The following is a 27,364-nucleotide window of genomic DNA, read 5'->3' as shown; positions in this document are numbered from 1 at the left end:
GAAGAGGGGCAGTGGGAGAGAGACTGGGAATCTTAAGTAGGCCTTCACACTCAGCACAGAGCCTGGTGCAGGGCTTGATCCCACCACCTTGGGATCATGACCTGTTGAACCAAAATCAGTCAGTCGCTTGACCAACTGAGCCACCCAGGCGCCCCCCCCCCCCCAACTTGTATTTATGTAACTAAAAGTAATCTTAAAGTTGAGTTGATTTAAGGCCAGTGATGCCTAGAAAGTTATAGGCAGGAACTTATGTAAAGAAAAGTTACATATAGTTTTTTTTGTTGTTCTAAAAGTTAAATAAAGGGCCACCTGGGTTCCTCAGTCAGTTAAGCATCCAACTTCGGCTCAGGTCATGATCTCACAGTGAGTTTGAGCCCCACATTGGGTTCACTGCTGTCAGCCTGTCAACACAGAGCCTGCTTCATATCCTCTGTCCCCCTCGCTCTCTGCCCCTCCCCCACTTGCAGGCACTATCTCTCAAAATAAATAAAAGTTAAATAAAAATTTAGAATATTCACTAACCAGCGATTATTTTCAGGATGAAGAGTGTGTGCGTCTTGATAAAGAAAGATTGGCTGCTCGTTTGGAGGGTCACAAAGAAGGGATTGTACAGACTGAGCAGATCAGGTAAGATTTTCTTTAGTAGAAAGTGTTGTATAAGTGTATATGGAAAAAGAGATATTAATATGCCATCTATGTTAATTTTACCTTTTGCATTTATTATGTGCTTCTGTGCCCTAAGTTTAAAAGATGATGTGTGAGCCTATTTTATGGTAGGGGAGATTGAAAGCTAATGATGCTTTCTGGAAAGCCTTGTTCTTGGTACTATTACCACATTGATCTTTCCTGTTTAAAATTACTCCATAACCAAGCCACTCATTTATTTTGTGATCTCTTGTTGATTTATAGCAGAGGTCAGCAAACTTTTTTGTACAGTGACACGTATTAAATACTTTTGGCTTTGAAGGTCATGTGGGGTTTTTTTTTTGCATCTATTTAATGCTTGTGGTAGGGAAAGCAGTCTGTGATTGCTCTAGTTCATAAGAGAATTAGCATGGCTAGATTTGGCTTGTGGTATTATTTTGTTTATCCCTGAATTTTACTATAATTAGAATCCCTTCATAATTTTTCCTTGGCACAATATAGTGCTTTGGAAATTCTATCCAAACTAAAAAATTCAATGCGGATTTTTAAAAGCTTTATTAAAGATGGTTAACATGGCAGGAAGCTGCACATATTTAAAGCATATTTGTTGATAAGCTTTCACATATGTATACATCTGTGAAACCATCATCATAATCCAGAACATGAATGTAACATCACTGCTATAAATTTCTTCTGTACCTTTATGATTCCACATCTACCTGTCCCTACATCCTTCCCTCTCCAGGAAACCAATGATCTGTTGATTAATTTTTTTCTGGAGTTAAGTATAAATGGAGTTATGTAGTATATACTTCTTTGGTGGTCTGGCCTCTTATTTAGCATAATTATTTTGAGATTCATCCATGTTGCTGAATGTGTCAGTAGTTCATTCTTTATTATTGGTGAGTAGTTTATTCTTTTCCATTGTATAGGTGTAACAATGTTTTCCTAGGCAACTGTTTATGGACATTTTACTTGTTGCTGTTTTTTCGTTATTACAGCTAAAGCTGTGATCATTTATATACAAGTTTTTTATGGACATAAGTTTTCATTTTTACTGAGTAAATACCTAGAGGAGGAATGATTGAATCATGTAGTGTTTTGTTTTAGATTTACCTTTTTAAGACATCACCAGACTTTTCAAAGTGATTATACCATTTCACATTTCTACCATGAATATATGAGTCCTACTTTCTTCACAGCCTTGCCACCACTTGGTGTGATCAGGCTTTTTAATTTTAGCCATGCTAAAAGGTATGAGATGATATCTCATTATGATTTTGTCTTGCACTTACCTCATGATTAATGAAATTACGAGCATCTTTTTGTGTGCTTAATTTGCCATCTTATATCATGTTTAGTGAAGGTTGTTCAAATTTTTGTCCATTTTTTTTTTTTTATTGGATTGGATTGTTTTCTTATTATTGGGTTTTGTAAGTTTGTTGTATGTTCTGGATAGAAGTCCTTTTTCAGACATTGGCTTTGCAGGTATTTTTCCCAGTCTGTGACTTATCTTTACATTCTCTAGCTGCCTTTTGAAGAGCAGCTTGTTTTAATTTTTGTGATGTCTCATTTATCAGTGCATTCTTTTGTAAATTATCTTTTGGTGTTGTGATTAAGGAATCTTTGCTTGAACAAAGTCACGTAAGACTGTCTTGTATTTTCTTGTAGAAATTTTTTTAATTTTAGGGTTTACATTTATGTATTTATTTTTATTATTATTACTTTATTTTTTAAAATTATTCTTGAGAGAGAGCACGACGAATGGGGGCGGGGCAGAGAGAGAGAGGGAGACACAGGATCTGAAGCAGTCTCCAGGCTCTGATCTGTCAGCACAGAGCCTGATGCAGGGCCTGAACTCCCAAAACGCGAGATCATGACCTGAGCTGAAGTCAGACGCTTAACTGACTGAGCTACCCAGGCACCTCTAGGTTTTACATTTAAGTCTGTGATCTACCTTTAGTTAAAAATTTTGAATGGGGTGCACAGTATGGCTCAAAATTCATTCATTTTTTACGATGCAGGTATTGAAGTTCAGTTTTGTGCCAGTTGCGCCCAATAGTTTCAGTGTTACTGGTGTCCAGTTAATTCTTTGCACTTGTGTAAAAAATCAGTTGTTTCTGGATTCATTCTATACTGTTCATCTGTTTGTCTTTTTGCCAGTGCCAAACTGTTTCATTAGTTTTAAAATCAGATAGTGTTAGCTTTCCAACTTTGTTTTTCTGTTTCAAGGATGTTTTTGCTCTTTTAGGTTCTTTGCATTTCCGCATGAGTTTTGGAATTAACGTGTCAGTTCCTACAAAAAACTTACTGGGATTTGATTGGGATTGCGTTAAATCTATAGACCAATTTGAGAATTGCTATCTTCAAAATTTGAGTCTTCTGACTTATGAACAAGATGTACTTATTTTCCCTTCTAGTAATGGAGAGGTATTTAGATCTTTAATTTCTTTTAATGTTTCATGGTTTTCAGTGTATAGGTCTTATACATCTTTTTGTTGTATTTCATACTTTTTGGTGCTATTGTAAGTGATATTTTAAAAATATATCAATTCTTGATTTACTGCTAGTATAGAAATACAGTTGATTTTTGGGTATGGATCTTGTATCCTGCAGTCATGTTAAACTCATTGATTAGTTCTTGTAACTTTTTTGTAGCTATCATTAATTTTTCTACATAGATAATTATGTTGTCTACATATAAAATACATTTTTTTTCTTTTTTCTTTTTTTCTTTCTAAACTGGATGCCTTATGTTTCTTGTCTTATTGCACTGGCTAGACTCACTAATTGCTTATTAATCTGATGTTGAAGAAGCAGTGAGATTAGACATTCTTACCTCATTCCTCATCTTAGGGGAAAGCAGTCTTTCACCATTAAGCATGTTAGCTTAGGTTTTTTTGTTAGATAGCCTTCAGCAGGTTGAGGAAGTATCTTTTTGTTCCTAGTTTGCTGATAGTTTATCAGGAAGGAATGTTAGCTATTGTCACATGCTTTTTCTGATTCTACTGAATTGATCATGTAGTTTTTCTTTTTTGTTAATATGGTAAATTAATGTTTTGATGTTTGCATTTTCATGGATTAATTCTACTTCATTTATTTTTTATTTTTTTTAAGTTTATATATTTTGAGAGAGGGAACAAGTGGAGGAGGGGCAGAGAGAAGGAGAGACAGAATCACAAGCAGGCCCTGCGCCATCAGCATAGAGCCCAGTTTGGGGCTTGAACTCACGAACTGAGATCATTACCTGAGCTGAGATCTAGAGTCACTTAACCAACTGTGCCACCCAGGCACCCCTTTACTTCATTATTTTATTGTCTTGCTGCATAACAAATTAACCTGAAACATAGTGGCTTAAACAGCACATGTTTATTTATTTTTAGAGTTTATTTTGAGAGTGAGCAAGAGTGGGACACAGAGAGAGGGAGGGAGAGAGAGAATCCCAAGCAGGCCCTGTGCTGTCAGCATGGAGCCTGATGTGGGACTCTGACCCACAAACCATGAGATCATGACCTGAGCTGAAAATAAGAGTCACATGCTTAACTGACTGAGCTACCCAAGTGCCCCAGAAAGTATGTTGATTGTCTTACAGCTTTCTGTGGGTCAGGAGTCTTGGAGTGACTCTACTTTAGGGCCTCTCACAGAGTTTCAATTAAGGTGTTGACCAGGATTGTGTTCTCATGTGTAGGCTTGATAGGAGAAGGATCTACTTCCAAGCACACTCATGTGCTTGTTGGCATAATTTAGTTCCTTACTGGTTGTTAGACTAATACTTCAGTTCCTCAGATGTTATCTAGAGGACTCTCTTCGTTCTTTGCCACTTTTGGTCTCTCCATAGAATATTTCACGGTATTATATCTTGCTTCATCAGAGTGAGCAAGTAAGAGTGGAAGAGAGCTGTCAAGCAAGATAGAAGTTTTTTATAGCCAAATCTTCAGAGTGACACCCTGTCACTTGTACAGCATTTTAATTTTTAGAAGCAAGGTTTAGCCCACACATACACATAGGAAGAGGATTACACGAGTGTGAATGCCGAGAGGGGGATGTTGTTAATAATCATTTCACTAGTTGCTTACCATGATCATGATGTATTTTTGTTATATGTCATTGAACTATACTTTAAAAATTTATATAGAAATTTTGTACCTATGTTCATGAGGTCTGTAGTTTTCTTACGATGTCTTGGTCTTGTTTCTTAAGATAATTCCTATCAAGATAATCCAGCTCAGAATGAGTTGGAAAGTATTTCCTTTTCTTCAGTTTTCTGGAAAACTTTGTTTAGAATTAGTATTATTTCTTCCTGCATTTGGGAAAATTTATTAGTAAAATCGTCTGTACTATAGTTTTCTTTATTTTTATTTATTTCACATAAGATTTTCAACTACATGTTCAGTTTAATAGTTATATGTTTATTCTGGTCCTCTTTTTTCTCTTTCTGTCCTTTGAATGTCTCTTTGAAAGAGTTTGTCCGTTTCATCTATATTGTTCAGTTTATTGTCGTAAGGTTGTTCATAATTTCCTTTTATGTTGTCTAGGATCTATAATGATGTCCCCTCTTTCATTCTTTGATATTAGCAATTGTGTGTTTTCTGTTAGTTTCTTTATTGTCCAACCAAAATTGATCAATTTTATTGATCTTTTCAAAGAATCAGATTGGGATTTTCCTCTTTAGTTTTTTTTTCTTTTCCCTTTGTTTTTGATTCTTCAATTTCTGTTCTGATCTTTATGATTTACTTTGTTTTGCTTACTCTGGGTTTAATATGCTCTATTTTTTATAGTTTCTTAGAGGAAAATCAATAACTTCAGCTTCCACTGTAAAGTACTGCCTTCATGGCATCTCATATTTTGGTATGTTGTGTTTTCATTTTCATTCAGTTCAAAATTTCTAATTTCCCTTGTGATTTCTTCTTTGACTCATGGATTGTTTTTAAATGAGGTGTTTAGTTTCCAAATATTTGGGGTTTTCTAGAGATCTTTGTTACTTATTTCAAACAGTCTATTACAAAGTATGGTTATATTTATATGACTTTGAATTCTTTGATAAGTATTAAAACTTGTTTTTTGGCCCCAAATATGGTCTTTTCTGTAGGCACTTGAATGTTTATTCTGCTGTTATTTTGCAGTGTCTTGCAATGGGCAGGAAGGTCAACTTTGTTGATAGTGTTAATCAAGTCTTCTATATCCTTATTTTCTGTCTTACTTGTATTATTATCAAGATAGAATTATTGAACTCTTTGGCTGTGGATTTGTCTATTTTTCCTTGCATTTCTATCAGATTTTGTTCTCTGACTACTTTGAAGCTCTGTTATTAGGTGTAAATGTTTAGCATTCTGTTCTCTTGATGAACGAATCTTCTTATCGTTATAAAATGACCTTTATCCCTAGCAATATTTTTTGTTGAAAAAATTTACTTTCTCATAATTCACCTAGACGCTCCTCCAGCTTTTTTTTGGCTTATGATATCTCTTTATTCTTTTACTTTCTGAAACAAATTGTGGTAAAAAAACACATAACATAAAATTTATCATTGTAACTTATTTTTTTATTTTTATTATTTAAAAAATTTTAAGTTTATTTATTTTGAGAGAGAGATCAAGCAGGATAAAGGCAGAGAGAGAGAGGGGAGAGAGAGAACCTCTGTGCTCACAGTGCAGAGCCCAAGATAGGTAGGGCTTCAACTCATGAACAGTGAGATCATGACCTGAGCTAAAATCAGGAGTTGGACGCTTATCCGACTCAGCCACCCAGGCACCCCTATCATTGTAACTGTTTTGAAGTGTGCAGTTCATAGTCTTGAGTACTTTCATATTGTTGTGCAACCATGTCCAGAACTCTCTTCATCCTGAAAACTGGAATCCTTTTACTTTTAACCTGTCTATAGTTTTAAGTGCCTTTTTTGTGTTTAGATCTTTTATACTTAGTGTGATTATTGATATGGTTAATTTTAGTTCATTTTGCTTATTTTTTATTGGTCTCTTCTTTGTCCTATTTTTGGAATAAATGAATATTTGTTATAATTCTGTTTTTTCTTATATCTGTTGGCTTACTAGTTACGTTTTGTTATTAGTGTTTGCTTTAGGACTTTTTCTGTGTGTGGTTTATAGCATCACAGTCTACCTGCAAGTGTTAGGCTACTTCATATATCATATGGGTACCTTAAAATACTTAGACGTATGCATGTTCTTGTTTAAAGAGTTCTTTTTTAAAGAGATTTAAGTAAGAAAAAAATATTATGTATTTATAGATACCATTTCCATTGTTCTTCATTTTTTTTTGCAGATCCTCTTAACCTGTTTTTTTCTATTCTTGAAAGACTCCTTTTCACATTTCTTCTTATGTAGACCTGCTGGTGATTAATTCTTTCAACCTTTTTTAAAATAAGTTTATATGTTTTTGAGAGAGAGAGTGTGCATGTGCACAAGTGGGGGAGGGGCAGAGAGAGAGGGCACAGAGGATCTGAAGAGGATTTGTGTGTCAGCACAGAGCCCCAGGCAGGGGCTTGAACTCACAGATTGTGAGATCATGACCTGAGCTGAAGTTGGACACTTAACCGAGCCACCCAGGTGCCCCTCAACTTTTTTATTGCTAAAAAAGTTTTTATTTTGCCTTTTTTTTTTTTTTTTTTAAGGATTTTGACTGGATATAAAATTCTTAAGTTATTTCCTCTTAAGGACAAATCTTTGACTATGATGAGTTACATCCTCATAAACCCATTGTAAGTAGAAAATGTCATAAGCCCAAAATGCGTTTAATACACCTTACCTACCAAACGTCATTGCTTAACCTAGGCTACTTTAAATATGCTTAGAGCACTTTCATTAGCCTGCAGTTGGGCAAAGTCATCTAATATAAAGCCTATTTTATAATAAAGTGTCGAATATTTTATGTAACTTATTGAATACTGTACTGAAAGTATAAAACAGAATAGATGGATGGGTACAGAATGATCTTAAGTATCAGTTATTTATCATGGTGATCGCACGGCTGACTGAGAGCTGTGGCTTGCTGCCATTGCACGTATCACGAGAGAGCGTCATACCACTAGCCTGTGAAAAAGTGATAATTTGGATCACGGTTTCTACTGAATGCATATCTCTTTTGCCTCACGTAAAGTTGAAAAATTGTAAGTTACTTACCATTGTAAGTCAGGTCCATCTCTACTTTAAAGATGTACCATTGTCTCCTTGATTACATTGTTGTTGATGAGAAGTCTATCATCAGTGTTTTTTAAATTTTTAAATTTTTTAATGAAATGTGTCTTTTTTTCCTCTGGCTACTTTAAAAGTTTTCTCTATTACAGGTTTTGAGCTGTTTAATTGTCCCATAACTTGGTGTTTTCTTAATGGTTTTTGTGCTTGAGGCCCATTGAGCTTTTTCAGGGAATGTTTTGTTCATAATTTTTATTGAATTGAGAAAATTTCTGTTTTTTCACATATTTGGGTTCTTTTTTTCTATTCACTTGGATAGTTTAATAACTTTCTTCTGTGGTAATATTTGTGATATATTTGTATCCATCATATTTTTTTTATCTCTATAAGTTGGTTAAATATATACTCCATGTCTCTTTTTAATTTGTTGAATGTGTAGAATAGAGTTACAATAATTATTTTAATGTCTTTGCTAATCCTGCATCTGTGTCAATTTATAATTGTTTTTGAATTTTCCTAAATTTTCTTTAGTTTTGTTTTGGGATATAGTAAAATCACTTGGAAATAGTTTGTTCCTTTTGTGTCTGGTTTTAAGATTTGTTATGTGAGCAGCGTTCACTTAAGATAATTATTCCCCACCCATTGCCTGTACACGATCCTTCAGAGTACCTACTGCCCCAGGGGTGTGAGGTTTTCATTCTGCTTGTGGGAACAGGAACTAATCTTTACCCTCTGTGAGCTCTGGGCATTGTTCCCTTTAATCCTTTTGGCTGGTTTCTATACCCAATTTTTATTTCCTCATATTCCTGTGCTAATCAGTATTCTCCTGGAATACTGTATACTTCAGTGTAGCTCTTTCTTCTCCAGTACTTAGGCCTCTGAATTCCAGCCACTTTGGTTTTGCTGGACTCTCAGCTCCATTTCTCAGCTCAGGTAATCCACTTAGTTTTGCCTGGATTCTCCTCCCTGTGCCATTTCTGGAAACTTTCAAGGGTGTAAACTGCAGCATTCATAGGGCTCACTTATTATGGTTTTCATTTGTCATAGATCATGGTCTCTTACTGCTTGATACCAGGTATTTAGTAAGTTACTCTTTAATGTATTTTTGACTGGTTTCGAAGCAGGAGGGTTAATCAAGTCTTTGCTCCTTGATTTTAGGTGGAAGTAAAACTCCAGTGATTGAAAGTTCAATTCACTTTAATTATAATTTAGGAAAGTATTTGCATTTGATTCAAGATATACTGGTATGCTTTAGATCATAAGGAAAAATTGCACAGCATTATATAAAATGAGTCAAATACTAGATGCATGTTGAGCATCTGCTATAAAGTACCTTCATATTTTATATAAACTAACTAGTGTACTATATAATACTACCATATTTAAAACTGCAGGAATTCCTGTCCTTTTTCCAGATGTTGTTTAAATGTATTTCAAGACTCTCATCTTGTGATTAGAATAATAATTTTGTCAACTGTTAAGGTACCCAAACCCTTTTTAACTCTTTTTCTCATTTTACATTGTAAAAAAAAGACACTGAACTTATCATCTTAATGAAATTTATACTTTGTGTTAAGTCTTTTTCTTATAGTCTCCAAACATAGCCCCTGTTTGCTGTTTTGCCTGTTACTTGAAAATCAAGTAAAGGAAGGAAAAAGAAAACTGCAAAATATGGTTTAATCTTTCAGATAGTATAAGGAGTATATGTTTATGTGGCATATAAAAACCTCCATCACCTGTAAAATGGGTATGTTATACATTATGACATGTAAGTTTGAAACCTTGAAATGAATTTCAGGGAAAAGCTAAGCTTTGAATTCTTTACAGAATGAAATTTTCTCTCACCACCCCCCCCCCCCCCCCCCCGCCCTGGCATGGTGGCATGTGTTTGTGTATGTGTGTATAGTTTCTGTGGATGGAGAGGCATTGGCAAATAAAAGTCTGAGAAAATGTTAAGCACCTATATTAATGGGTTCTACCGTTTCTGGGGGGAAGAGCTAAACACATGAGAAGATTTCTTCTGCATTGATCCTTCTAAGAAATTACTGATTTACTCATTGAGTAATATTTCTGCATGGACTTTTTATAGATCTTAACGTGATTATTAAGTACCAAGTATGTAAGTTTTAGATAAGATCTTAATTATTGCCACTTAAGGCATTTTTACCAGGAACTTATAAGTGTAACAAAATATATTTATGATGTGTTCAAAAGATCCTGCTGTAAAAATTTTAAAAGAAAAAATTGCTTTCAGGTCTTTGTCTGAAGCTATGTCAGTGGAAAAAATTGCTGCAATCAAAGCCAAAATTATGGCTAAGAAAAGATCTACTATCAAGACTGATTTAGATGATGATATAACTGCCCTCAAACAGAGGAGTTTTGTGGACGCTGAGGTGGATGTGACACGAGATATTGTCAGCAGAGAGAGAGTATGGAGGACACGAACAACTATCTTACAGAGCACAGGAAAGGTAATTAAAGTATTTCACTCATTCATTAGAGTGAGTGTGTGTGTATCTAATTTGTGATTGGTTATACAATTGGCTAAAATTTGCTATTAGCAATTTTCAAGTTTTATCTTCGAAAGGTCAGTAATAATACAGGTTTCTAAGTGGCCATATTTACTATTCCATCGTAGTATATAAGAAAGTGATGAAAGTCTGAATCACAGTGCAAGTCCTTGATTTACTCCTCTATTGTAAATCCAAAGAATAGCCCAGTTTTCTTGTTGATAAGGTTTTTGGTTTACTCTAATGAACAGGGAATATTGATGGCCAGCTGTGTGGTCATTAAAATAATTATTGTTTTTCCCCACAAAGTAGAAACTTAGGAGAATCAGCAGTCATTTATTTGTGTATTTTATACATATTCTGTTGTGTGGGTGTAGCGATATTTTTCTTTATTAATGGTTTTAGGTGGTTTTATTTTGGTTTTTTGGTTCTAGGATTGTGGGATTCCCCCTGCCCCCCTTACTTCTCCTTTCCTCCTTTGTCTCCTTCCGTCTCATTTCATGATTACACATAATGCATTAAAAAAATTCTCGTACATATACCTTTATGCATTTATTTGTATACAGCAAAAGGATTAATTCCTAGAAGCAAATTTCTGGTTAACAGAGATGTATACTTTAAATTTTGAAAGATAAAAATTTGAGGGGCGCCTGGGTGGTTCAGTCGGTTGAGCGTCCGACTTCGGCTCAGGTCATGATCTTGTGGTCAGTGAATTCGAGCCACGCGTCAGGCTCTGTGCTGACCACTCGGAGCCTGGAGACTGCTTCGGATTCTGTCTCCCTCTCTCTCTGCCCCTCCCCCACCTATGCTCTGTCTCTCTCTCTGTCAAAAATAAATAAACATTAAAAAAAAAAAGAAAGATAAAAATTTGAAAGATACCGGATATTTGGTATCTTTTTTTTTTTAATGTTTATTTTTGAGAGAGAGAGAGAGAGGGAGAGCAAGAGCGAGAGAGCATGAAACTCACACACACACGCGCATACACGCACGCATCAACACATGAGTCGGGGAGGTGCAGAGAGAGGGAGACAGGATCCAAAGTGGGCTCTGCGCTGACAGCAGAGAGCATGATGCAGGGCTCAAGCTCACGGACTGCGAGATCATGACCTAAGCTGAAACCAAGAGTCCTAGTCACTTAATCGACTGAGCCACCCAGGCGGCCCTGGATGTTTGGTATCTTAATGGATCTCCATAAAGAGTGCATTGGTTCTGTTTGATTTACATATTTCCATCTGTCTTTCTCTCCCTCACCTCCCAATTTTCTCTTAAATATTAGTTCTCCACTGATGTGTAGTTGTTAATGGTGATTTAGTAAAGGAGTTTGCAGGAGTGTGTGAGATTGCCAATGAAAGCAAACTTTAACATTGCTTTAGGTGGATTGGTTTTATTTGCAGATTTTGGATTCTGGCCTTATAAGTTTACTGTGCCTTGTTACTATGAATCAGATTACTTGAAAAGAGTATATGAAGGAAGGAATTTTTGTCCTTTTGTATTTTGACATGTTTTACAGAGTACTTGGGGTCAAGATTAGGAATCATTTTCCAGAGCTTAGAATTATATAGAGAAATCTGAGAATATAAATAAACTTCAGTTTTTGTATTTATTGTAAAGTGATCTGCCGATACTAATTTTCACTGCCTAATGTGATTAAAATTTGAATATCACAACCTGCTAATGTTCTACCAATGTTCATTATAGTAGCCAAAATTTTTGAATCTCCTAGCAAAGGAATAAAACTTAGGTGCTATGCTCCATCTTACTTTTAGAATTGAATTTTCAAGAAACTGAGATGAACAATTTTCTTTGAGCTCTAGGTGGCAGGGTTTTCCCATCATTTCAAAACTTAGTGTTCTAATTTCATTTAGTGTTATTGCCACCAGAGTATAATTTAAGAAATAATGGTTTAAGAATTGTTTGGTAGCCAAGTTTGTTTCTATGAGTGTTAACATTTTTAGAAACCAGAAACAATGTTTTGACTAATAGTCTTTCTGTATCCCATTTTTATCTTCTAAACACTAAAAAATCTTTTAGGTACTCTGTCTGAGAATCTTTTAGGTATTCTGTGATTTGATTTGATTTGATTTTACTTTATTTTATTCTATTTTATTTTTTGATGTTTATTTGGAGAGGGAGAGAGAGTGTGAGCAGGGGAGAGGCAGAGAGAGAGGAAGAGAAAGAGTGCAAGCAGGGGAGAGGCAGAGAGGGAGAGAGAGAATCCCAAGCAGGCTCTGCACTGTTAGTGCCGAACCCAACGCAGGGCTTGAACTCACAAACCATAAGATCATGACCCGAGCTGAAATCAAGAGTCAGACGCTTAACCAGCTGAGCCACCCAGATACCCCCAGGCCCTATGATTTTAGATAGACCTTCATTATTCCAGGGATTAGTGCCTTCTTACTTTCTGAGTTTGTGGAATAAAATGTTCTAGGTACCATGAGAAAAATAAGTATGTTACTTTATAGTTATATCATTATTGCAAGCACCCCAAATAAAGCAACCTGATTTTATAATGCCATTAAAAACATAACTTTTAAACTTAAAAATTAGTAGTGTTCCTTGTTGAAAAATTGTAAGAGATCATTAAAAGGAAGATAATAATCACTTATAATTCTACCACACAAAAATAACTGATAATATGGATTCTTCTGGAGTAAGTGTTCCTCACACAATACTTGATTATTTTTAAAGTAATGAGATTTGATTTTCAAGTATTTTCAGTGATTTTCATAGTAGGATTAAGAATTTATTTGCATTTGTCCCTGTGTTGGCCTTTGTACTGCTGGTAAAAAGCAGTGGTTGGTTAAGTGCTGGCATCTTTGCATGAGTCAAGTTTTTACAGATCTTTTAGGGGCGCCTATGTGGCTCAGTTGGTTGAGCAGCTGACTCTTGATGTCGGCTCAGGTCATGATCCCAGGATTGTGGGATCTAGCCCTGTGTGTCGGCTCAGGTCATGATCCCAGGATTGTGGGATCGAGCCCTGCGTCGGGCTCCAGGTTGAGCATGGCATCTGCTTGATTCTTTCTTTCTCTTCCGCTGTCTTTCTCCCTCTTAAAAAAAAAAAAAAAAAATCTTTGAAAAGTGTGCATTGACTCCTAACAAACAGTATTTCAAAACTTTCCACATCTCATATAAATTGTAGCAACCTGAGGTTAGTACTGGAGTTTATCATATCTAGAAGAAGAGATAGTAGTTGATTTCTTTAAGAATTAAGAAGCCTCTTTTGATAATATATCTATCGTTTTTACTTCAGTGTTAACTTTTTTCCTGGCTACATATTTCAAGAGAGGCAGAATATGAATATATTTATAGCCAATTAAACAGTTTAAGTAAAATAAAAATAATAAGCTGTGTTTATAGTATTTGGTTTTTGGATCAGTTTTTTAGTAGTAGTAGTAGTAGTAGTTTGATTTTTATTTATGTATATATTAAAAAACACTTCAGAATGATGTAGTAGGGAAGAACTGATAGGAAGAAAACAGTCTGAAGTTATTTATTAAATAAACTTACTCTCTTTGACTATTTAATTTTAAGTGGGCTAATTAAAATCCATTTATATTTTAGAATTTTTCCAAGAATATTTTTGCAATTCTTCAGTCTGTAAAAGCCAGAGAAGAAGGACGTGCACCTGAACAGCGACCAGCTCCAAATGCAGCACCTGTGGTAAGAATGTTTTCTTGCTTATATATTAATTAATTAATTAATTAATTATAATGAAAATGACTCTTGTTTTTCAGTATTGTAATTTTGATTTAAAAAATTTTTTTTAAATTTATTTTTGAGAGACAATGTGAGCAAGGGAGGGGCAGAGAGGGAGAGGGAGAGAGAGAGAGAGAGAGAGAGAGAGAGAGAGAGAAAATCCCATGGGCTCCACATTATCAGTACAGAGCCTGATGCGGGGCTTGAACCCATGGAACTGTGAGATCACGATCTGAGGCGAAACCAAGAGTTAGACTCTTAACTGATTGGACTACCCAGGTGCCCCTCAGTATTGTAATTTGAAAACAAAGTTTTTAAATCAGTAACTTTTAATTCTTTCGCTGCTTTAACAGTCCTGAAGGATTTGGAAATCTTCCCTACTGTTAAAACTTACACAATGACATCTCACCACTTACACAATGAGATCTCACCACACACAAGTTAAAATGGCTTTTATCAAAAAGACGGAAAGTGTGGGCAAGGATGTGGAGCAAAAGGAACCTTTATGCATCCTTGGTGGGAATGTAATTGATGTCACCACTAGGGAAAACAGCATGAAAGTTCCTCAAAAAATTAAAAATAGAACTACTGTATGAACTAGCAGTCCTACTTCCAGCTATTTATTGAAGAAAATGAAAACAGTAACTTGGAAAGATATATGCATTCTCATGTTCATTGAAGCATTACTTACAATAGCCAAGATACACAAACAACCTAAGTGTTCATTGATGGATGAATGGATAAAGAAATTGTGGTATATACAACAATGGAATATTTTTCAGCTATAAAATAGATTGTAATCTTGACTTTTGTGACAGCATAGATAGACCTTGAGGGTGTTATGCTTAAGTGAGATAAGTTAGAGACACATAGCTTATTCTCTCTTTTATATGTGGAATCTTAATAACAAAACCAGCTTCTAGATACAGAGGACAAATTAGTGGTTGCTAGAGGTGGGGGTGGGTGGGAGTGTGAGAAATAGATAAAGGGGGTCAAAAGATAAACCAACAACAATAATTAAAAAAACCCCAAGCAACCAAAACAAAAAAAAGTTACTTCAGCAATAATTCTTAACTAGAGATATACTTGGGTTAGAATCTGAAAGTGGTAAATCTGTTGTATAAAGTAATGTACCTACCTGGGGCGCCTGGGTGGCTTGGTCGGTTAAGCGTTCGACTTCGGCTCAAGTCATGATCTCATGGTCCGTGAGTTCGAGCCCCGCGTCGGGCTCTGTGCTGACAGCTCAGAGCCTGGAGCCTGTTTCAGATTCTGTGTCTCCCTCTCTCTCTGCCCCTCCCCTGTTCATGCTCTGTCTCTCTCTGTCTCAAAAATAAACGTTAAAAAAAAAAAATAATGTACCTATTCATTTTTGCTTGGGAGAGTCATTACCATTGTTAGAGATATAAACCCTATGAACAGTCCACTCTGGGAGCTTTTTCTGAATCATTCATATCTGTGACTTCTTGGTGAATGTATTGTGTTTCTCTTGATCACAGATCATTTGGTTCTTTCATTGTACCTTAGTTTTAGCCACTTGGGGGGTTGACTGCCTCATTGAGTTGCCACTTAGGACTTTTCCAAAGTAAATTTCATGTATGACCTATATTTAAACCCAGATATACCCTCCAGTTTTGTTGAAAATCCTTCGAGCTAGTCATATGATTCAACAAAAGATAAAAAATACAAATAAGACTGTTTTTATTTTATATAGTTTTCAGAAGCATATTAAAATTTGAAAGAGCACTAATACAGTCTGCAAGATCTAGTAGTTTTGCTTGTTCATGAAATCATTGGTATTTAATTTTTTAGAGGTAGTGGACTTTTGTTGGTATTTAGGTTACTTTGAGTTGACCTTCCAGCAAGTACTTAAGTGCCTACTGTTTGTCAGACAGTGTGCTAACAAAAATAGAAGAGATAGCTGCCGTCTTTGAGCTTAAAGTCTAGTAGGACATAGAGATGAGTAAAAAAACTAGTGGAACAACTTACGGTGATAAAATAAGGGTACTTGTAATTGTGAATTGGTTAATGTTTTGAACAGCAATTGGTAGGAAACTTATGTAAAATCTTAAAACAGTTAAACCGTTATCCTTGTGATTTAGTTATCTCTGTATTTCCATAATCATTAAAATATATAAAAATTTTAAATTAGGCATTTAACTACAGAAGTATATACTTAGTGACAGTCTTGAATGAACTATCTTTTATCTGGATTAATACTTAAGGTAGTATCCTATTATAACAAAATGAAGAGTATTTTTTTGTCTTTTGGAATACCATGAATTTCCCAAGCAATTTTGGTAATATTCCTTAAATATGCTTTTTTAGGTTATTATAGGCTGAATTTCAGATAAAGTATTTGTGAATTAAGTTTATATCATTAGATTGGCAACTTATTCTAAGTATTTTAACTAAATAATACCGTAACTTCAGTCTTGTCTCGTACATTTATATGGGTTTATTGTCATAGTTGTCATATTTATTTAATTTAGGGATTAACAGCAGAATAATTTAGGTAAAAGGTTCTAAAATGTCAGTTCAGTAAACTGAATTAATTTTTTTTTTGTTAAAAACAATTCATAATTGGAAGAAGTTCATTTTTTCATAAAGAAATTGAAGTAATCACAGTGAAATTATTAAGCACACCCATTTTCTTTCTACAGTTTCTAAGAGGTTTGCATTTTGCCTTGATACAAGTTTACTTGGAGTCCTTTGCTCTTGTCCCTCATAGGATTGGTAATTTTTTAGCAGTAAGCATTATCTTGAAAATAAGATTCATATGACTCCCCACTTTTGTCTTATTGGCTCTTGTAAGAAAAAAAGCTTAGAAAATAATATGTTTATTGTGGTTTTTATTCTGAGTTTTAAGTAAGAAGTTAAAATATTAACATGTACCTCCTAATTTTTCTACAGGATCCTACGTTGCGTACCAAACAGCCTATCCCAGCTGCCTACAATAGATATGACCAGGAAAGATTCAAAGGAAAAGAAGGCAAGTTATTTAATTTTTATTTCTCCCTTGCTGTGGTGGTGATGAACTTGAGAGGTAGTGTGGCCTGATGTTTATGAGCAGGTGTTGGCAAACATCTGCAGGCCAAATCTGGCCCAACACGTATTATTATAAATAAACTTTTGCTAAAACATGGTGACATTTATTTATGTATTATATGTGGTTCCTTGGTGTTGTGACAGAGATTGTGTAGCCTGCAGAGCCTTAAAATACTATCTGGTCTTTTACAGAATAAATTTGCCAATCCCTGGTTAACAGCCTGGATTCTGGGTCTGGATTGCCTGTGTCACAGTTACTTTTTGTGTGAATTTTGATAAATTACTTTAACTGCGTTCTTGTTTCAGTTTCTTCTTGTGTTACATTGTAATACTAATAGTAGTAGTAGTAGTATCTATCTCTTAGCTTTATTGTGGGGTGAAACTAGTTAATAAAGCCCCTAGAATAGGGACTGGCATATAATAAACTGTCTATAAATATTTGCTGTTATTAATATTCTGCTTTTCAGAAGTTTAGATTGGAGGTTCTGTATACCAAATCATATTTCTCAAATTGTAAATGTGTGCATTGAGAACTTGGGAAGCATAGATTGTAGTAACTATATAAGGACTTATTTTGTCGTAGCCTACATGGTATGCTGGCTAATGTGGTAGTGAACCATTTCCATGTTAGTGTGGTGGTTAGTGAAGTGGCACCAATGTCCTTGTAATTTCATTTGGCACCATCATTTATCTTGATTTAATTTGTGAAAAAAATGAGATAGAAGCAACTATAAGTTTAACATTTATGATTTTTCTCTGCAAAATCTGAAATCTCCATTTAAGTTTTAGTAAACGATATACTGCTTCTATATAGTGAATTTTGGGTGCTGACTTAATATACTGGATAAAGGTGTGTTCTGTGAATACATGCTGTAGAAGTATAGTGGTTCATTCTTTTATTCGCTGCAGTGTTTTTCTTGTGGAATGAATTATGTAAAGTAGGGTTTGGCCAATTACAGCCCAGAGACCAAATCCGATCCTCTTTGGGCCAAATCAGGCTGTGCCCATTTGTTTACATATATTGTTTATCTTGCTTTTGCACTATAACTGCAAAATTCAGCAGCTGTGATATAGACAGATAGCTTGCAACGTGTAAAATATTTAATGTATGACCTTGTATGGAAAGGCGTATTGAGACTGTCCTGGAACCTTTATCACACTGTTTATGGCATTGCTTTTCTACAAATTATATAATATACGCATATGATTATAATTTTGAAACCCAGCTTTTTATAATTTAAGGCCTTCTCATGATATTAGAAGCTTTTAGTGCTACTGTAATTGAGTATTAGGAGTATATACTTTGGACGTTATATTTTATTCAGTCCAATTTTTTATATTCCCACCTAACTATATGACTGTTGAGCACAGTTGTATAGTCTTAACCAGCTTCTGAACACAAAGGGCTTGCTGGTGTGTATTAAATATCTTTTTGAGACTAGTATCCCTTTTAAAGTTTTTGTCTTCACAGGTATGTAATTTAACTTTATATGTATAGTACATTGGATGTTTTGTTACACTATTTAACTTTCAGATTATAATGCAGATGATTGCTACAGATTTGTTATTGATCATAAGATACATAAAGTGTAACCCCCTTTCGCAAACCCCCTTTTTTTATAGAAACGGAAGGCTTCAAAATCGACACTATGGGTACCTACCATGGTATGACGCTGAAATCTGTAACGGTAAGTCATTTTGACTGCAGGGGTTCTTTTGTCCCAGGCATTTAGTGTGAGTAGCAGATGTCGAGGAAAATCTTTGTTCTCCATTATTTTCTATTTCAGACATTTATCTTTAATGACTAATTGTGCCGATAGATCTGTATGGTGATTATTTGATTTGCGGATATCCTCTCTTTGGTTTAACTGAGTAGTGTGTATAAATAAAAGCTGTTTCGATTAACTTGCAAGTAGGGTGGATGCTACCTGGTTAGAATATTTAATGCCACTGAGGAGTTACAAGGTCCAATCTGGGAGAGTTATTTTCCATAATATCTTATGTTCTTTAAAACGTAATACCTTTTGCTCTTTAAAAAGACAGATTGTAATAATGGTTGATGTAATACTTACAAAATGTATACTTGTCAGAACCACGGTCTTAGGTGTACACAATTATAAGCCTTCGGGTCACCTTTAACAGACTTTCTTTTATATATTTTTAACTGCCTAAAAATGGTTATTCCTGGATGTTCTGACTAGGCTGTATTTAACACCTAATTTTTATTTAGTCAGTGATAGGAGTTGGTGATGTAGAGCAGGAATTCTGCTAACCCTATTTTGCATATTTATATTATAGATTATTATACCTTTTATATTTTAAAATACTATGTGTATATATTTTAGAGTACCTATATATTTTAAAGCTAATACCAAACTTTGTCTTTATTTACAAATCATCAGATCTTTGAGGACTCAGTATGACATGGAATCATCATATATATTTGCTGTGATTTCTCAGAATTAAGATATATCTTGTCATGCTTTTCCAGAACAGATAGCAAATAAATGTGGAGAATGTGATATTAAAAGTTGACCTTTCTTATTTTCTTTTTTTTCTTTCTTTCTTTTTTTCTGGACAAATTGGAATTGAGTATTAGATATTTTGCTGATATGTTTGTGTTTAAGTTGTTATCAGATTTGTTTTTGTATTATTGAAATTGTCTGTGAACTCAATGATTCATTTAACAAGTACTTTGCATGTGTGTCACACCCTGTTCTAGTTGTTAGGACTATAGCTATGAATTAGACAGGGCTTCTGTAGAGAGAGTAGTCAGAGAGACCTCTCTGAGCAGGTGACTGTTGAGCAGAGATCTTGCAGAAAAGCATTCTATGAAAGACAGCTCAAGGGTCAGGATTGAGGCCAGTAGAGCAACAGCATGAAGGCCAGTGTCTCCATGACCTAGTGAATGAGGTGAAGGTGGTAAAAGATAAGGTACACTCATCTTACGAGATCTGCCTAGTTGTTCCTACTTCAAAATGTAACTCACGGCTGTAAAATTTAGCTTAAAAAAATTTTTTTTTAAGTTTATTTATTTATCTTGAGAGAAAGAGGGGGCACAAGCAGGTGAGGGGCAGAGCGAAGGGGAGACAGAAACCCACGTAGGCTGTGCACTGATGCAGGTCCTGAACTCACAAACCCTGAGGTCATGACCTGAGCCGAGATCAAGAGTCAGACGCTCAACCGACTGAGCCACTCAGGCACCCCTTAACTTAAATTTTTAAAAGGTTAATTTACTGACATTTTCTTGGGAATTGAACTTGCCTACTGGCCATTCCCTAAGTGAATTATTGTGAACTGCAGTTGTTATCCTGAGGTAAACATCAGGGTAAGTTTTTTATGGTGGTTGTCATTGTTGTTTTAACTTTTGTCTCACCTGAAATGTCATGAAATTGGTTTCATTACTGAGCTTCTGTGGAAGTAGTAAAATCAGTGATAATTTTTATACCGATGCTTTTTACAGAACAGTTTTTCTGAAATTCAAGGACAGCTTCTTAATTAAACAGTTTGAGAATGATATAGCTCTTTTTCATTAGATTTTGCTTCTAAATATACTTACAAGAGAGGTGAATTTAAACAAATTTATGGTGTCTGTTTTTACAGAAATAATCACATAAAAGACATTGTGTAGGAATGCAACAGAAAGACTAAAAATGGTCAGATTGCTGGTACTTTTCATAATTTAATACCCCGTTGAATCTCTACTGTTTGTGACTTGATTTATTTTAGCAGTTGTTAGAGAATATATGGAGAGGTTTGAACGTGAAAGCTCTGAAGTTGCTCTGATAATTGTTTCTTTTATTTGAATCTCAGTCTTAATGCTTCCAATATAATGTTTTTTCCTTGTCTTTTTTCTTTTGGAATTATTACCTATTTATGAGCTTGTGAGTTTGACCAACTTTCTTATTCTCCAGTTAAGAAGATTTCTCTTGGGATATCCACCCAGATACACAAAGCAGTTAAATGTATGTTAAAGGGTTTGTTGCACAGGTACGACTTCCTTTCTAGTTTACGTATGAGCTCATTTTAGCTACCGCTCTTTTTCAGGGTTTTGACACATTTAGTTGATCTACATAGTTACTAAGATTAAGATAATTCTACATTACAATTGGTCTCCATATCTTTTAAATGTAAGACACTAGAGTTCTGTTAGATACAAGACTAAATAAATTAATCAGGTTATCAAATGGCTAGAAAATTTTTATACAGTTGATTTTTTTTTTTTCTTCATTTGTTACAGAGAAAGGAGTATGTGTTTGGACAATAAAATTTCATAAGAATCAGAAGGTATTGAGAGTTATAAATATTAAGGGTCTGGCAGGGTATTTGCTAATATTAGTATTTTATGAAGATAGTAATTTAGAGAAATTCATTATAGGAATGGAAGCCCAGGTATATTTAAAGTTACAAGTTTGTATAGTTGAGTCTGGTTAACTTTTGAGTCAGGCCAAGAAATACAGAGGCATAAGACATGGATGTTGAAATTGCTAAGGGACTTTTCCAAGTTGGGAGACTTTCCCCAAAATGTGTTAGTTGGGTTGTATAATGTTTAAGAAATACTAGATTAAACGTTCTTTGGTATAAGAATCTCATCATTTTTAATATATGAATATATAAATTGGAAGACAAGAATATGCACTCATTCCCAGGCTTGTTTGCCCCTTTCCTCGCTCCTGTTGAGAATACTGGGAAGAACTAGAGTTGTGTAGGATCAGTTAAGTGAAACTGTCTTAGTAGTTTTCGACTGGGAGTAGAAACCATTGGGTTGGGAGTAGGGAACACTGGAATGTGTTTACATGGGTTCCTTTTTTGAAAGGAGCCATCTTAGACTAAGAAAGTGCCACTTGACAGTGCTTTTCATTATGTAGAAAATAAGAGGAAATGATGAAGACCCTTCTTTTTGGGTAGTAGTCAGGAACTCATCTGTGGTTCCCCTGGAGAAGGAGTAAAAAGATAGGATCTCCCTTCACTCTTTTTATTTGTGAGATTTGGTAATTGAATTGGGAACTACTTCATTTTAGCCTCCCATTCTAGCTTGTTAATGTTTAGGTAGGAAGGTCACATACTCTTTTCCTTGCTTATTCTTTATTCTTTTCTTAGTTCATATTGAATATCGTTGACTCTCAATTACCTTGCTTTCTTCATTTTTGAGGAAACATTTTGCACTCTGAAGTTGTACAGATTCAGTGCTTTCCTTTAAGACTGTTTGAATGGACTCCAACAGATATTATAGTTCTTAAAACATTTTAAGCCTTTTTTTGGGAACCATTTTCCTGCTAGTAAGTGAACTTAGATGGGTATTCAGTACCTACATTAGAGATGTAATATCACCATCAACTTTCATTATTTAGAAAAATCCAGAACTGCAATCTCTCTATAGAGTTATATTCTTGTTTTTAAGTTTATTTATTCATTTTGAGAGAGACAAAGACAGTACCAATGGGGGAGGGGCTGGGGGAGAGAGAGAGAGAGAGAGAGAGAGAGAGAGAGGGAGGGGGGGAGGGAGGGAGGGGGGGAGAGAGGGAGGGAGGGAGAATCCCAAGCAGACTCCGCGCTGACAGCACAGAACCATGTGATCATGACCTAAGCTGAAATCAAGAGTCAGACACTAACCGACTGAACCACCCAGGTGCCCTTATAAAGTTATATTCTTAAGCAGGAATGCATATATTAGTAACCTACCAGCTCCCCTGTTTTATAAAATTTCCTTCATTCTCATTTGATTGTTAATTGTTCATCTCTGCTTGAAGTGTTATGGGAGTATTATATTAGCAGTAATGCTCTAGAGTTATGTCTAGAGTCTAGGCCAGCAGAAGATAGAGACCACTGATTAAGACTTTCTTACTGAACACTCTTCTTTCCTTCCCTTCTTTTCTTTAGCAAATAATTTTGGAGTGCTTATGTAATGTTATTGTGTAGATTTTAAGGGTGCCAATGGGAAAATTTCTTCCTAGAGTTAGATGCATCCTGTTTATACATGCTAGTGCACTGACATCATATGCCTCTCTTAGCATACTTTCGGAATCATTCATTGTGCCAATCTAAACATGGCCCTGCATGTTTTATTAGACATCAGTGTCATTTAAAATTTTATTTTATGCACTAATATTTAAAAATAAAAGTATGTCACAAAGTCTGGATTTTCAGCTTCTTTTGAAAAGTCATCTGGCATGACTGGGTACTGGGTCCACATCTAGAGTAGCAAGAGTCACACTGATACAAAGTAGTGACTACCTTCTTTAAATGGGAATGTTTTCTTTAGGTTGCCCATAGGCCTCACTACTCTGTTGTTTTTGATCTAGTGGTCTTGACTTATTTATACAGTTGACCCTTGAGCAACACTGGGATTAGGAGCACTGAGACCCCCCATCCCCTTCATGCAGTTGAAATTTTGCATATAGCTTCTGACTCACCCAAACGTAACTACTAATAGCCTACTGTTGACTGGAAGCCTTAACTGATAACAGTCTATTAACATATTTTGTGTATTGTATGTATTGTAACTGTATCTTATAATAAAGTAAGCTAGAGAAAAGAAAATGTTTAGAAATAGAGAAGAGAAAATTTATGAATTTATTTACCGTACAAATTTATTTACTATAAAAAACATACATACAAGTGCATTCATGTAGCTCAAACCCATGTTGTTCAAGGGCCAACTGTACCACCTGCTTAGACCTCACTGGCCTTTCAGTTTGAAATTCTTGATCTAAATGAAGGCAGTGTTATCTTGTTAAAGAGAAGGTAGTAAGTTGAAAGCACATATGAAAGAACATTTTATTTGAAGTCAGTCCTGACTTTGAGTCCCAACTTTTCCACTCACTGTGCCACTAATGAAGGAGAGATTGTTTAACTTTTCTATGAGGGGTCTTGTTTTTATTGCATAATAAAGATAATAGGACTTACATGATAGTATTGTGAGGATTAAAAGAGAGTGTGTAAAATTCTTAGCACAAAGAGGACTCAAAAAAGAAATGATGGTTACTTTTATTATGAATTTATAATTTTATATATAATTTCAGTTTGACTTAGGTGTAAATTTGGCAACTGTAGCTTCATTGGTGTATTTACTATTATGTGTTTAATGATAACATGTTCATTCAAAGTTATGAAGACTAGTTTATTTAAATATTATGAGAACTCTTTTCCTCTCTAGTTATTGGGATATTTTTACTGTGTCTGCGTATGTTTATTTTAGCATTGTTTATCATGTGAGAGAAAATTGCTGCAAAGAAGTTATCATATAGAGGGAGATAACTTAGATTAGTTAGGCTTTTCTGTCTACCCATTGAGGCTCATATAAAGAAATGAGGGACACCTGGTTGGCTTAAGGTGGCAGAGTATGTGACTCTTGATCTCAGGGTCATGAGTTCAAGCCCCACATTGGACATAGAGCTTACTTAAAAAATATTTTAAAAAATAAATGAAATTTATTTAAATTTAAATTATTTAATTTGTTCAAAAAGTATATTTGGGGAATGGGCAAGATGGGTGAAGGGGATTAAGAGGTAAAAACTTGCAGTTATAAAATAAGTCACAGGGATGAAAAGTATAGTTAGGGAATAGAGTCAGTATTGTAATATACTTATCATGGTGAGCATTTAGTAATATATATAATTATTGAATCACTGTTTTTTTATATTGAAAATGCTTTAATATATGTTAACTGTACTTCAATTAAAATTTAAAAAATTAAACAAAAAACATAATAAGTATTGGGATTTTAATACATGGTCACAGAATTGTAAGTAAGAATATTAGTTTTATAATCCCTAATTGTTTGCATTCTAATTTAGATAGCATTCTGATTTAGATTATTCTGCTTAGATATTACATTGCACTTGAAATAATTTTCAGAACTTGTTGACTGTCTTAATATTTCAGGGAACAGGGTGATTCTGTCCTGTCATCCTGAGCAATATAAAGTGTACCCCCTAAACGAAACAAAACATTTAGTTTCTGCCAGTAACTCATTATATGTCTTAAGCTTTTGAAAGTTAATTTTATGTGTTTACTACCTGTTACATGAAGTAATGCTTAAATGTTAACATATTAATACTTTATACAGTTTATTTAGATGTCTTTTTATAGACTTTTCTAAGAGTTCATCACTAAATTTTCTGTACTCCCTCCTATCCCTTTTATAGTAGCTTTGCCCTAGTGTTTTCCCCAACATTTTTTCTTTTTTTTTTCTTTTTTAACATGCTCATTATAGATCTGGACTGTGTCTGTGTACATGGGAGATAAAGTATAAGAGAGATCTGTTATTATTTGTTGGCCTGTTTGTTTGAGCAAATTAGGCTTCAGTTTTCTCATCTGAGAAATGGTATTATAATAACTTTCTCTGGGATTTGTTTTGAGGTTTACATGTGTACAGGTATACCTTGTTCACATTGTTTCAGTGCTGTTTGCTTGTGGCACTGAATTCATTGTAGTTATTGTGGAAATATTTTTATATTAGGCATACGTAACATTTGTAAACTCTTTATACTGAATGATACAGAAAACAGTCTTCCCTTTTTTAAGTTGGATAGTATTTAGACTGAACACTTATTTAGATGGGTTGGGTATTAGTCTCCTTACGCTGATACCTTCTTGAGAGATTAAAGTCTCATTTTATCTTAGGTTGTGTCAGCATAATTGACATTTGATGCTAACATAACTCGAGAAATGAATTATAAAAACATATTAATAGGTGTCAGGAACGTTTCATGCATATAAAGTATGTTATTTTTATAATACTGCTCTTTATGTTTTTTAGTTTGTGTGTTTTATTGAGCTTTATTGAAAAACCCATTGCACAATACATAGTACTTTTGGTATAAGCCGATTCAATTAAACTGCATTAATTTAGCTTTTCATTTCTTTAAAGACTAATTATTGGTTTATCCAAAGTGTCTTAGAGATTTTAATGTATCTATAAGAATATCTTTAAAATTAATCTACCCATGACCATGTAGTTAATATCATGGTCACAGAACTTCTGAGACTTATTTTTGAAAGAAGCATAGACCAAGTTAATGTTCGCACATGTGTCAGAAGTAATCTAGAAATTGTTGGGTCATTTTTAATAAAAGTATTAATGTCACCTTTTTTCAGTGTTTTAATACTGATTAATGTAAGAACAGGAGAAAATAGAAACCAGATTGGAAATAACAATATTTCATTGACAGCATGATAAAAATTTGTACTATGAAGTCTCAGTTTAATTATATAAATCTTTTAATTGTAATTCCATGTGTAATGTTATAGTTATTTATGACTCATGTGCACAAAAGCAAACTTTAACTTGTTTTTAATATTCTGTCTTGGACATGCTATAGTATAGCTTTTTATTCTGATTTCTAGTTACCTTAATCAATACAACTTCAATCCATTGGACATACTTCACTTGAAAATTCTAACTCCTTCTCAAGTATATTTTTAGACTAATCACCATTGTTGTTTAACATAGACGTGATTTTATTTTATGTATTATATATTTCTCTTCATTATTTTGAGGAACAAAGGTTAATATTTAATGTTTCATTTAATTTCATAACAAATTATTTGAATCTGTTTATTCATACAAAAAAGCCCTAGTATATTTAATAACATTATATAATTGGGTGTTTAGATATTTTCTTGATGGGTAGGTACTTTTCTGTTGGCTGTTGTTGGCTGAGTTTTAGTTTGCTGTATCAATTTCCAGGTCTTCGTAAATTGATTTAAGTCTTCAGTGAATTTCCAATCTTTTATATAAATACATTCAGATTTTATTTTCTTTGTCGTCTTAGTATATTTGTCTTTATATTCATTGCATTTCTAGTTAGTTCATCCCCTTCCCTTCCCTCTCCCCAATCCTGCCAAACCTCATTTGATCTTTAATTCTAAGTTTTGATTTCTTTTCCAGGTCTTTTTCTTGATGGATGTTTCTTTTAGTGTTGTTCTTCTTGTCTTTCCTGCTTCTCATGTTCCTCTGTGAGTGACTGTTCCCACATTTATTTTAAGTATCTGTTTTTAAACTCTTATTTACTTCTGGTCTGGACAAATCTTACTATTTCAAAACTACATTCTTTGAAATTTCAGAATGGTGCTTTGTTGTGAATAAGTTGAAGACATTCATTTGAAATGCTAAGGAATTAAAACTTTTTTAAGATTTTTATTTTTTGTTTCATTGGAGATGAAAATCATACCATAGAACTCAGGTAATTTTTTTTCACTATTGAAGTTGTCATATTTTATGTTGTCATTGAAAAAACATTTGTTCTTTGCATTTAGAGTTTTGCAGTAGTCTATAAGATCAAACAGTTATTTTGAAATCAAGTCAATTTAGTACTT

At 34.3% G+C, this 27,364-nt stretch overlaps 1 protein-coding gene across 1 annotated transcript in view; it reads left to right on the top strand.

Moving 5' to 3' along the window:
- The window catches only part of CDC73 (cell division cycle 73), a 130,967-nt gene that overhangs the window by 15,742 nt on the left and 87,861 nt on the right, over nt 1-27,364 (top strand). The window contains exons 6-10 of the mRNA XM_007072843.3: nt 539-627; nt 10,048-10,264; nt 13,865-13,963; nt 16,910-16,988; nt 18,668-18,732. Of these exons, the coding sequence (XP_007072905.2) occupies nt 539-627; nt 10,048-10,264; nt 13,865-13,963; nt 16,910-16,988; nt 18,668-18,732 (549 nt within the window). The remainder of the gene's footprint in view (nt 1-538; nt 628-10,047; nt 10,265-13,864; nt 13,964-16,909; nt 16,989-18,667; nt 18,733-27,364) is intronic.

The sequence above is a fragment of the Panthera tigris genome, chromosome F3 (assembly GCF_018350195.1).
Source record: "Panthera tigris isolate Pti1 chromosome F3, P.tigris_Pti1_mat1.1, whole genome shotgun sequence".
Lineage (NCBI taxonomy): Eukaryota > Metazoa > Chordata > Mammalia > Carnivora > Felidae > Panthera > Panthera tigris.
Note: the sequence above shows the minus strand (reverse complement) of the source record. Positions and strands in the feature narration are given on the sequence as shown.